At 45.6% G+C, this 12276-nt stretch overlaps 1 protein-coding gene across 26 annotated transcripts in view; it reads left to right on the forward strand.

Moving 5' to 3' along the window:
• macf1a (microtubule actin crosslinking factor 1a) overlaps window positions 1-12276 on the forward strand; it is a 182610-nt gene that overhangs the window by 93373 nt on the left and 76961 nt on the right. For 18 of the 26 annotated variants that reach the window (XM_076011905.1, XM_076011908.1, XM_076011912.1 and 15 more), the window contains 25 exons: window positions 120-213; window positions 377-531; window positions 1237-1543; window positions 2058-2186; window positions 2320-2397; window positions 2849-3010; window positions 3202-3306; window positions 3518-3613; window positions 3761-3886; window positions 5022-5174; window positions 6126-6137; window positions 7787-7941; window positions 8040-8166; window positions 8252-8435; window positions 8533-8690; window positions 9241-9419; window positions 9515-9653; window positions 9739-9932; window positions 10093-10252; window positions 10379-10462; window positions 10553-10660; window positions 10774-10872; window positions 11006-11128; window positions 11276-11367; window positions 11856-11991. In XM_076011905.1, coding sequence (XP_075868020.1) covers window positions 120-213; window positions 377-531; window positions 1237-1543; window positions 2058-2186; window positions 2320-2397; window positions 2849-3010; window positions 3202-3306; window positions 3518-3613; window positions 3761-3886; window positions 5022-5174; window positions 6126-6137; window positions 7787-7941; window positions 8040-8166; window positions 8252-8435; window positions 8533-8690; window positions 9241-9419; window positions 9515-9653; window positions 9739-9932; window positions 10093-10252; window positions 10379-10462; window positions 10553-10660; window positions 10774-10872; window positions 11006-11128; window positions 11276-11367; window positions 11856-11991 — 3355 coding nt within the window. The remainder of the gene's footprint in view (window positions 1-119; window positions 214-376; window positions 532-1236; window positions 1544-2057; window positions 2187-2319; window positions 2398-2848; window positions 3011-3201; window positions 3307-3517; window positions 3614-3760; window positions 3887-5021; window positions 5175-6125; window positions 6138-7786; window positions 7942-8039; window positions 8167-8251; window positions 8436-8532; window positions 8691-9240; window positions 9420-9514; window positions 9654-9738; window positions 9933-10092; window positions 10253-10378; window positions 10463-10552; window positions 10661-10773; window positions 10873-11005; window positions 11129-11275; window positions 11368-11855; window positions 11992-12276) is intronic. The other 8 variants (XM_076011906.1, XM_076011917.1, XM_076011911.1 and 5 more) reach the window with 1 other exon arrangement.

Below are 12276 nucleotides of genomic sequence, written 5' to 3' on the forward strand. Positions count from 1 at the left end.
AATGAGATGCATTTAATTAAACCTTAACCTGCTGGTGCGTCTCCTGTTCGATTCCTCATTAAATTTAAACATTTTCAGACAGGCTCCTTTAACTTCCTGGGAATTTGTTCTGTCTTCAGGCTCGAGCTGCTGCTTCAGAGAGCCAATAAGATCCAGAACATGGCGCTGGACTGTGAAGAGAAGCTGACCTTGGCGAGGAACACACTCCAGGCTGTGAGTGCTGACCTTCTCATCTTTTATTTAACTTTAATTTCCTCAGAAGCTCAAGCGCAAGGCCGCGGTTGATAAGGCTGCACACATGTTGGATTGGACACTTTCCGAGTCTCGCTTTTGCTGCTTTCATGAATTTGATCGTTTTTTTATTTTTTATTTGCAGGACATGTCTCGAGCAGAGAGCGGCGAGGCGGTGCAGTGCGAGGGAGAGCTGGCCTGCTACCTGCAGGACTGCGAGTCTCTCATCAGACAGCTCAACCTCGAGCTCAAAGTCCTCCGAGACGAGAAATACTACCAAGTGGAGCAGCTCGCTTTCAGGTGAGTGCGCTGCCGGCGCTGCGGCTTGATTGAAGCCTTCAGCTGTCCCTGAACAGACTCGTCGTCCCACAAACTCCCCTTGTTGCTTTGCACTGACTGTTAAATTCCCACCAATGTGAAGTGTCACGTAAGTTTGCTGTGATAGGAATCGGCAATGCCTCATCAGTATGCCGCTCCATGAACTCAGCGCAGTGAAATTGCAGTCTTGAACAGCTGCCATTTTGTGATGCTCTGCAGTCAAGTTTCGAAACAAAAACTTTCCCCTTTCAGGACTTTTGGATCCATGTCTCCTTGTGTCTGTCAGTATGTTTGAGCCCACAACATTCAAATGCCTTTTCTTTTTATTTCTTTTTAATCACCCTGTATTACCATCCTGTGTTTGTTTTTTGTATTTCTTTTTTGGCTTCAGATTACAGAGTTTGGAGATTTATTCCTTCAACTGTCAGAACTCAGGCTCTATTCCAAATCTCTGTGGCTCATAGCAGCTCAGTATATAATGCAATACATTTCTGATTTTACACACACCACCAGCCAAAAGTTTGGACCCACCCTATGAATTTAATGTCTTTTCTTTCATTGTCATGAACATTGCAGTTTCTCACTGAAGGCATCAAAACTACGTATGAACAGCCAGCATCTTCGGAATTCAGAGCTCCATTTCCCCTTCTGAAAAATGCCTTTTTTTTCTCACCCTCCTCCATCCAGAGTGTCCTGCCTTCAGGAGGAGCTGGTCTCCCTCAGACTGCAGTGTTCCAGCGTCTACAGAAAAGGCCACTTCTCCCAGAGCCTGGGCAGCACGGCGGCTGAGCACAACACCAGCCAAAGAGCCACCGACAGCGGGCTGACCCTGGGACAGACGCTCCTGGGAGCTGTGGGAGCCGTGGGCGCAATGGGCGCAAGCCTCCTGCGGCAACCCATGTCTCGGTCCCAGCTGGTGGCCATGTCTTCGTCAGAGGATGAAGGGAGCTTGAGGTTCATCTACGAGCTTCTCGGATGGGTGGAGGAGACACAGGTCAGATGTTGTTCTTGTTCTTTTTTTAAATCAAGTCATGTTCATATCAATTATATCAAGAAAAATATTGTGATGATTTTTTTTGATTATGCCACAATTGCACATAACCTCAGCTCACCTCAGGTAAAGGCAACAAACCTGAAAAAAAAAAAAACTTAAATTCAATCATAGACTGACTTATAAGGGGACGACTGTACTGTAGCTCAGGATGTAGAGCAGGTTGTCCAGTGACCAAAAGGTTTGGCGGTTCAAATCCCGCTCCATCCCAGTCGTTGTGTCCTTGGACAAGACAATGAACCCTAAATTGCTCCCAGGACACCCACTGGTGTATGAATGTGTGAGTGAATGGGTGAATTAGAGGCCATTGTGAAGCGTTTTGGGCTACCGTGAAGGTGTTGGAAAGCGCTATATAAGTGCAGTCCATTTAGCATTTATTACGATGTAATAGTAAAAAAATCTTGAAATTGTCCTCCTTTTTGAGAGCAATATGCACCTGTGTGTCTTTGTGCTTCAGGATCTTCTGGAGCGAGCTGAGTGGGGCGCAGACCTCCCCACTGTGGAGAACAACCTACAAGAGCACAACGCTATTCACACTGCAGTGGAGGAGCTGATGAGCAGCCTGCAGGAGGCACGCAGCTATGAGGTGCACAACTCCTCTCCTTAGAAAACACTCACACACACACACACACACACACACACACACACACACACATACACTCATATCTACTAGCACTCATTCTTTGTGTTTCTGAACCTACGACCGTCTTGTCCCTCAGGCAAAGGTGTCCCCGAACTTCAAGAGCAGTTACTGTGAAGCCCTGGCCAAGCTGGAGCACCAGTACTGCAAACTACTGGTCAGTTTTCTCCCTGTGTTTTGCTGCAACGCACTCTCTTCAAGCCATTTCTCCCTTAATCCAATTAGACCGTGGCAGCACCCGCACGCTAAAAAGGACAGAATTATGCATCTGCTCCCTCCCCAAACACTCTTTGTTCCTTTGCCTTTGTCCCTTTCTGCATATTTTGTATCATGTAGGTACATGTGAGGCTGCTTGCCGCTATTTTTTTTTTTAACAGAAAACTTTCCCGTTTGTGATAAATATTGACAATTATTTGTCGTGGAGATCAAGACTGAATTTTCAACCAAAATCCAGCTGTGAATCCTTGGGCTGTAATGTTACTTTTATTCGTAATAATACAAAGAAACAAAATTAATGGAAGGATGTTGCCTATTTATTTATTTTTTAATCTTCAAATGTGCACTGCTGATCAGCCTGACAACAACACTTGTTTGTGCCGTTGCCACAGGAACATTCGTCATGGCGCCTGCGGAGCTTGGAGAGCCTGCATGCTTTCGTCGCTCACTGCACCGAGGAGCTGATCTGGCTCAATGAGAGGGAGGAGGAGGAGATCGCCTTCGACTGGAGCGACGGCAACCCCAACATGAACGCCAAGAGAGAGCTCTACGATGTGAGTGCAAGAATTTCTTTTGTTGAAATGAAGAAATACCAGCCACCCGTCCATTGAGACTCTTCTGTCTTCTGCCAAATATTTTCCCACACGTGTCAGGAACCAAAATGCTTCAATAAGAACGCCCTGTGGCTGCTCCCTGCACATTTTCAGTTGTGCAACTTGTCGTGACTTTTCCTCTGTACTTCCAGGAAATGAGGATGGAGTTGGATACAAAGCAAGAGGTGATGCGTTCGCTCCAGGAAACAGCTCATCATCTATGTCAGGAGAACCACCCGGCCAAACAGACTGTGGAGGTGAATAATAATAATAATGATAATAATATCAATACATTTTATTGTTACGGCTCCACTCATGTCACCTCAGAGAATGTCTGACTGAATAAATCTCTTGTATGGCTAAAATAAACAAATAATACACTTTTTGTTAAAATGCCATCTTAAAATACCAAACAAACCCTGTTCTTAACAAACACTTTGCCTCCTCTGTGCTGTTGCGTGTGATCAGGCTTACAGTGCAGCCCTGCAGACTCAGTGGCAGTGGGTGAACCAGTTGTGTGTGTGTGTGGAGCAGCACCTGAGGGACAACACGGCATACTTCCAGGTCAGAACTAACCTGATATAAAGTTGATTCAATTGTGTTCTTAATTCTTTTTTTTTTTTTTTCTTTTTTTTAAATGGATTTGGAATCTTATTGTGCATTTTTTTTCTGGCATCATTGTAATGCTTTAATGATGGTGTCTTTGATCAGTTCATGAGCGACGCCCGGGACTGTGAGTCGTATCTTCGGCAGCTCCAAGAAACCATCAAGAGACAGTACATCTGTGACAAGAACAGCCGCCTGAGCAAACTGGAGGACCTGCTGCAGGACTCCATGGTACACCAGTCCTCCAGCTGTTTGTGTTGTAACCTAGCTGTGGTCTCACTAACCTCAAGCAAGATGGGCATCAAAAGTCCATCCTGGTTTGCACAATCACCCTCTGCTTTACGTAATTGTCAAACATTCTTACCCAGTTTAGTTGATCAGTATTAAACCCTATTGTGCTGCCACCTGGTGTGCGCATAGAAACCCTGCACATTGAAGAGATTTTTTTTTGTCATACGTTCTAGCCGCATGACATGGCAATTTTCCAACTATTTAGAGCCGCTGTTATTGAAGCGTTGGTGTCATCACCCGTTAGCACAGCATCATCGGCCCCCTGACTTCATTTCCCAGCCCCGAGGCAGCTTCAAGCATTCCACACAACCCAAGTCATCTGGTCAAGAGCGGCGGTCCCCCCCGTGACTGCTGCTGACTTCACACCTACCTGGCTCACGCACGCTCACACAGCCCTGACAGAGGGCAGCATTCATAAGATGCAACATTATCCACAGGACAGAGCAATGAGTGTGTTGACTCGATATAGAGTTACACATTTGTGACTGACATTTTGCGCCCGTCAATGGATGGTCGGCCACAGTCGTTCTGTCTTCGGCTCCCTGTGCCTTGTCTGCGCTTTGCACCTCCATGGAGATCCTGGAAGGTGCCAGAGCAAACAATCCAATTAACCTTTTCGGTGGATCTTGTAATGACATATTGATATATGCTATTGTTATTGTCTAGTTCTTCATGTTTACTGATATTTAATCACTCCTTCATATGAGTTCATGTGAGATATTCTTCCCTGACTCCAAGCCAGCAATCTGTGTGCCTACTTCATCAAACCCATCTCATTGTAAAAATAATTTCACGGGTGTGATGCAGGAGGTTATAAGGGAAGACCATGCCCTTTGCCAGATGGGAGAAAATTTCTATTATCCAACTTGGGAGCTAATAATAATTTGCAGCCTCTGCTCCATTTTGGAGATACATTGCTCAAACTATTTCGCAAGATTTGACAGATTAATTAATTTGAACCTCAAAGTGGAAGTCTTATGAATGATGCTCAGGCTTGTGTTGGTCGGCGGGCAGTAATTGTATTTTGACTGGCTCGATCCTATATTGACTGGGCATGTGGACTGATTTCCCGCAGGAGGAGAAGGAGCAGCTGATCGAATACCGCAGCACTGTGGCCAGCCTGGTGGGCCGGGCCAAGACTGTGGTCCAGCTCCGTCCACGCAGCACAGACACTGTCCTGGGGAACACCACGCCCATCAAAGCCATTTGCGACTACAGACAGATCGAGGTACGTTCCCAATGGCACACTCTGTACCCTATGAATAACCTGCCGTGCACGTTCCATCTCTCTCAGCAAGGTGGGGGTTTTTTTCTGATTTTTTGTGATTGAAATAAATTGTTGATAAGAAAAGGTTGTGACAGACGAAGCAGCTCACCACTGACCTCCCTGCTCTTTTTTAACTGCATGACCAGGCCCGCCCCTCTCTGCCCTGCACTCCCTCTCTGCGCCCCTCCTGGATGGTATTTTTGTTGTCTTTCTTTTAAAATATCAGCACATACTCTCCCGATTTGCATGGCCTATATTGGTAAATAAAGTGTGGCATTGAATCAAGGCGGTGAAATGAGGTTCATTCAGAAAAGATCTCGGTCATAGTTCCCAGGTTATTGTTCAACTTCTAACTCGGAGAGAAAAGTGACTGGACCTTGGTGGAGAAGCTTTGTGCTTTTCTTTGCACTTTGAATTTATATAATATACTTTAAAGCTTCTGCCTGTATGTTCCTTTTCGGCTGCAATGTCCTCAGGGACACTACTCAATTATACATCTGTCTCATCGCCTCTGAGAGCTCAGTGGAAAAACCAGCAGCCAGCTCTCCAGCCGGGTGGACGTGCTGCTGCTGCTGCTGCTGCTGCTGCTGCTGCTATTTATAGTTTGCCATGTTAGATCCCTGAGGGTCAGTTTGCTCACTGAAGCATGCCGTGTGTGAGGTGTCCCATCCAGGTGAAGGTAGTGCGGTCCCAAGGTTTTACTCAATTACAAATCAGCATGCGCAGATACTCACAGATATCCAAACATCTGCGGGAGCGTGCACATGACCCAAAGTAATCTTTCTCTCCTTCACTTTCCTGTGTCTCCTCCTCCTCCTTTTCTCTCCATACCCTCCTGTGCCTTGTTTTTTTCCTCCCTCCTCACTCCCTCCTCCTCTTCCCTTCCTCTCGTCTGTCGGCTGGGCTGGCAAGACAAACGTCCAGGTATAGCTGCATATGTTCTCCCTCTCTCACCTTTAACTCTTAGCACCGCACACACTGCACTAGCCCGCTGGTAGCTGCTCTTATTTTCAGTTAAGCTTGAGAGTGTTTGCTGTCACTAAAGTAACTGGGTGACTGTGAAGATACATTTCTGGACTGAAAACATGACATTAATAGTCAGTGAGGATCACTGAGTCTGTGAACCACAGAATTGTTTTTTCTTTCAAGCCAGGTAAACACTGTGATTGTAAGATGATTGTATGGAAGAGGATTAGGGCCACAAGAAGAGAAACAAATCAAGATAGAATAGATTTTTTTGTCAAGTTTCCAATTCGAGAATAAAGTTAAAATTTCAAGATTAAATTTGAAATTTCGAGAATAAAGTTGACGTAAAAAAGACAAAATTTCGTGAATGAAATTTTAAAAATTCTGCTATTAATGTCAAAGTGAAGTAAGTCAAAATGTCGAGAAGAAAGTCTAAAGGCTCTGCGTGCAAGTCTAGTGGAGTCCTCCCGTTTTCGCCAGTTTCCCGATTACTGTAGGTGAACCTTGTGGGATACACCTGTTTTACTTTTAACCGTGGGTAACAGGGTTAATCCACCATCCACCTACTCACCAATTTCCATTTTATTTGCGTCGACTTTATTCATGAAGTTTTTACTTTCTTCACAAAATTTTGCCTTTTTTACGTTGACTTTTTTCATGAAATTTTTACTTTTTTTTCCACAAAATTTCAACTTAAAACTCGAAATGAAAACTTCAATAAAAATCTCCTTCCTGTAAAAAAAAATGTTCTCTTCTCGTGGCCCTAATTCTCTTTCGTACGTTTGGATATCTGATTGAATGGACAGACGACAATTATGTTGCATAGCATAAGAACACTTTGCTTGGTGTCTCAGTCACAGCTTAAAGCCCCGGCGTACATTTCATGTGTTCACCATATGTGCACAGCACTACATTATTGATGTGTTGGTGTGTGCAGGGAAAGGGGGTGAGAGAGGGTGGTAGGTGGGGGAGGCAGTGCAGCGTTCGTTCTACCTGTGCTGCCATAAAACTCCTGAGCCAGCAGTCATAGCTTCCAAAGTTTTTAGCACTGGTACAATTTTTCTTAATAACATTTGTCCTGCACTGGCCTCTGCAAAACCCAGCGTCGTGTTTCATTAAACCTGAATCTCACAAGAAGAAACCTTGAACATTTGACGTGCAAAAGCTTTGAGTTCACCAAGAACTCTGAAGCTTTGATAGTTCAGGAGCCCTGCTTTTTTCATTCAGTTCATGCTTTTATATAGTTTTGCATTTTGTGTTGCAATTTTAGTTCAGTTTTTTTTGTGTTGAAATGTTTCTCTCTCTCTCACTCTCTCTCTCCCCCGTATTTCACCTCATTTGACCTCTTGCTCTTTTCCATTTGACCTCTCCAACCTTTCATCCTGCTTTATGAACTTTACCATCCCTTCGTAACACTCACAAACCCCTGCTCGGCCTTCTCTCTCTCTCTCTCCCTCTCTTAACGTTGCCCGTCTCTTCAACTGTTCTTCCTCTTTGCCTTATTCCTGACATCCTTCTTCTCATCACCTCAATTCCCTTTCTTCCCCCCCTTCTCTGTTCTTCTGGTGCTTGCGTCCGTCCTCTGCCCCTCAACCCCTCACTCTCAGATCACAATAAACCAAGGCGAGGAGTGCGTGCTGGAAGACAACACTCAGAGGACCAAGTGGAAGGTCATCAGTCCCACAGGCAATGAGGCCATGGTCCCCTCTGTGTGCTTCACCATTCCGCCTCCAAACCAGGAGGCTGTCAACACAGCCGTCAAGTGAGAAGCACAGAAGAGCCACTTCACACAGAGGACCCACTTTGTTTTGGCTTGTTTTTTGCAATCACTAATTTGGGTGTTTGTGTGTGCGCGTGCAGGGCAGAGCAGTTGTACCAGAAGGTCATGTCTTTATGGCATCAGCTGCATGTAAACATGAAGAGTGTGGTGTCGTTGAACTACCTGCAGAAAGACATCAGGACCGTCTCTGGATGGAACCTGGACACGGTGAGATTCATTCTTTATTGTTTGCTTTCTATCACTTTTTGCTTCAGTTCCATGTTGCGCTTACTGCCCACCTACCTTCCGCCAGGTATGCGGCCAGTCTCCCACAGAGCGGCAGCAGGCTCTGGGTAACCTGGACTCTCATTTGGCCGACTTCCTGGCCGACAGCAATCAGAGCAGTCTGTTCACGCCCGCTGAGAGGCAGGAAGTGGAGGAAGACGTGCAGCAGGCACAGCGACACTGCAAGGACCTGCTGCTCAACATGGAGACCGGTGAGAAGAGACGGATGAATGCATCCGTACAGACTAAGACAAAAACACCGCGCGCGCAACTTTTCACTCATCGCCTTTCTCATCTCCGTCTCTGCAGCTGAGAAGGACGAGTCCGTGTCTCGTGCGTACATGTCGGAACTGCAGGGCATCACGCTTCGGCTGAAAGAGGCTGAGCAGAGACTGATGAGGGCGATCGAGACCCCGCCCCCGAGGGGCGACAGCACTGACATCACCGTTCGGATTGCAGAGCAGGAGGTCAGTTTCAGCACCACCTGGTACCAGCAGCAGGCCTTGCAATCCACGTTGACTTTCTAATACTGAAAAATACAGGATGATGGCAAAGGCCTTTATTATTTCACGTCTTATAATTGAACGTATATATCATTTTCTTGAAGGGCTGTTTTAACTTACTTTGGATATGTCAGTCGCTCTTTTGCACGTTTGGCATTCTGTGGCATGATACCGAAGCTCATTGCTGCCACACTAGAAATAAAAACAGGGCTCAGTATCATGTTATGACGTGAAAACTATCACGAAAAAATGTGATAGTTTCACGTTACAACTTGATAATTTCACGTTTTTACGTGATGATGTTCACGTTAAAACGTGAAACTTTCACTAAATTTTGTGATAGTTTCGCGTTATAACGTGAAAAGCAAGACGTAAAAATTAATATTATGTAAAAAGGTGATGGTTTTCATGTTATGACATGATACTGAGCCTTGTGGGTTTTTTTTTGTGTGGCAGCAATTCGCTTCCATATGATCACCCGTGTTTTTCACTAACTAAACTGTTTTTTATCTAGAAGCTGCAGTCAGAGCTTGACAGCCTACGCTCCAGTTTGGGCGACGTGTCCCGTCGCTGCGTCAGTTTCTTCGAGGAGAAGCCAACGTCCAGCAGCATTCCCGCCCTGCGGTCGGAGCTCAGTCGGGCAGTCGGGGACGCTGCAAAACTGCACAACCTTTCATCAGTCTATCTAGAGAAGTTAGTCAACATTTTCTGCCACTAAACGTTTGCTCCTAACAGCGGATTGTTTTGATAAACTCATTAATGTGACATCTTACTCCTCTTTACCGCAGGTTGAAACATGTAGACATCCTGATTCACAGCTTGGATGGGGCAGAGAGCCAAGTTCGGAAGTATGAGAGCAGACTTAGCGAAGAGGATATCGTGCCTGCCGACACAACAGCCATTAAGAACCTCAGAGACCAGCTACGAGTAAGGAAACCTTCATCCAGACATTCATGGTCAGCTTAACAGAAACATTGTGCAAACATATATGTCAAATGTCAAATGTCTCCAGAATTGGCAGCTGGAGCCCGCCGAGCAGGAGGTCATTTTTCAGACCCTGCAGTTGCAAGTAGCGAAAGCCAAAGAGGCGGGGTCTAAGCTCAGCAGGCTCCACCCAGACCGCAGCCCTGAGCTGGAACGCTATCAGGAAAAAGCCAATCAGATGGCGGAAAGATGGAGTGGAATCAAGAGACAGATGGAAACACGGTAAGCAGGACAGCAGAACCAACCGCATGAAGCAGAAGAATCACTGCATTCAGCATAAGGGACACTAGATGCTTAATATACATGTTTCCCTTGATTCCAAACAAGATTTGACTTTATTTGGGGGAAATGTTTTTCAAAGCCTGTTCCTGTGTCCTTGCAGACAAACGGATCTGGAAGTGTTGGCCTCGTCCTTGCAGCAGTACAGAGACGGTCACTCGGCTCTAATCAAGTGGATCGAGGAAACAACAGAGAGACAAGAAAACGCACAACCTGGACAGACAGACAGCCGAGCACTGGCTGAGCAACTCGCCCAGCAGACGGTCAGTGTGAGCGGGGGGGGGCAGGGTTTGGAAACCTGGGAGGTCAAAAATGCAACTTTATGGATTTGTTTCAGGAATCAAACATTATCAACTGGTATTTATGTTTTGACTGTTGCTTTTCGCCAGGCGTTAGTTGCTGAAATTGAGAAGAACCAAATTAAACTGGACGAGTGTCAGACTCACTCCAAACAATACTGCACCTCAGTGAAGGTAAATGTTCATCGAATCGTAATTAGAAATGACCGGTTAAGTATCTTAATCACCGCTAAATTTTCCCCCCATTTTTCTTGCATTTTGTAGGATTATGAACTGCAACTTATGACCTACCGAGCCTTTGTAGAATCTACCCACAAGTCCCCTGGCAAGAGAAGGAGGATGCACTCCTCTTCTGACGCCATCACTCAGGAGGTGAGTCCACGGCATCAGCAGCTGCGGTCAGCGTAGGAGTGTTGGCTGGCATGTGAATTGGTTCTATCAATATGGCCATGTGATAATCGGACCTTCTGTGTTTACCTCCAAAGTTTATGGACTTGCGCACGCGCTACACAGCCTTGGTGACCCTGACGACTCAGCACGTCAAGTACATCAGCGATGCACTGAGAAGACTAGAAGAAGAGGAGGTGGGACTTTTCTCATTTACCGTTTTCTTGCTTGAAATGTGAACATAACATTGACTTGCTTGTTGACCAATTTATCTCAAAGTAAGCCAATTGGAATTCTCTCACTACAGTAAAGATTTTTCTCTCCGTGCAGAAAGAAGTGGAGGAGGAGAAGCAGGCCAGAGTGGACCAGGTTTCTGACCTCCTCGGCTGGGTCAAAGGCCTCCAGAGACGCACCGGAGGCCCCGCCGCCGAGTCCTCACTCGCTGCTCAGCAGGTTAAACAAACATCCATTACCTTTCTTCTTAATTTTTCTTGATGGGTTAAACGATAGTAACCTTGATTTCAGTTTCTGTTCACTTAACATACACTGTGTCAATGCTGTGTACTGCATTCAATACCTCATGTTGGCGTGTTCCTCCAGGCCATCAATGAACAGCTCGCTGCCAAGAAGGATGATGTAGCCGAGGCTATTAGGAGCACACAGGTCTTCCTGTTGTCCAAACAAGCTAGCAAGTAAGTTTGTCTTTTTTAATTTGTTGGGTCTGTCAGCTGCCAGAGTATTCAGACATAAAATACAAAGAGAAAAAATATAATACAAATACAAGAAAAAATACGAGTAGGCTTCGTCATATTTTCTTATGTTGGTTTTTAGTTATGATGATGATTATCGTCAGCTGAGCTCTTTGTCTTGTTTTCTTTTCGTCCCTGTCAAATATTTGTCCATCCTGATGTCCCTGAACTCTTTATGTTAATTGTTCTGTCGTGAAAATAGTTTCGACTTCAAATATTAGTTCCCTCCGTGACTCGGCGCCCACTTTGACAAACACTGAACTAAGGAATGCTTTAAATTGCTGCAATCCACATGCGCAACAGCATATGAAGCTAAATATCACAGTGGACTTAACAGCCTAATTGTTGTTTCATAACATTTAAATTTGAATGAAATGCGATTAAGAGCAAGCCTGGAAAGCCTCTAAAGCGCTGCCCACCCCTGTGACCAGGTTGTCCCCAGAGGAGCGCACCAACGTCGAGGCTCAGCTGGACGAGCTGACGGCCACCTACAACCAGCTGTGCGAGAGCTCCACTCAGCAGCTGCAGCAGCTGGAGCAACAACTGGCCAAAGAGGAGGAGAGAAAGGTAGATTTTCTGCAGAGACGTGCTGCGATGCACTCTTGGCGCTGCAGGTTCATTGACAAACTTATGTTTCGGTCTGTCTGAAGGGATTTTTTTTTTTTTTTTTTAATTTACAAGATGCTGCTTTGAAACTGTATAAGCTTGCGAGCTAAGCGCGACATTGTCTTCGGGCCAGCAAGAGTGTGTGTTGCACAGCATGTCGTGTTCACAGTGTGTGTATTTCATCACCAGCATCACCACTATTGACGACTCATTTTGACTTGATTTTGGTTAACAAATGTCAAAGCC

The sequence above is a fragment of the Nelusetta ayraudi genome, unplaced genomic scaffold (genome assembly GCF_046127955.1).
Source record: "Nelusetta ayraudi isolate G7.1 ecotype Tasmania unplaced genomic scaffold, CSIRO-AGI_Nayr_v1 ptg000135l, whole genome shotgun sequence".
NCBI lineage: Eukaryota > Metazoa > Chordata > Actinopteri > Tetraodontiformes > Monacanthidae > Nelusetta > Nelusetta ayraudi.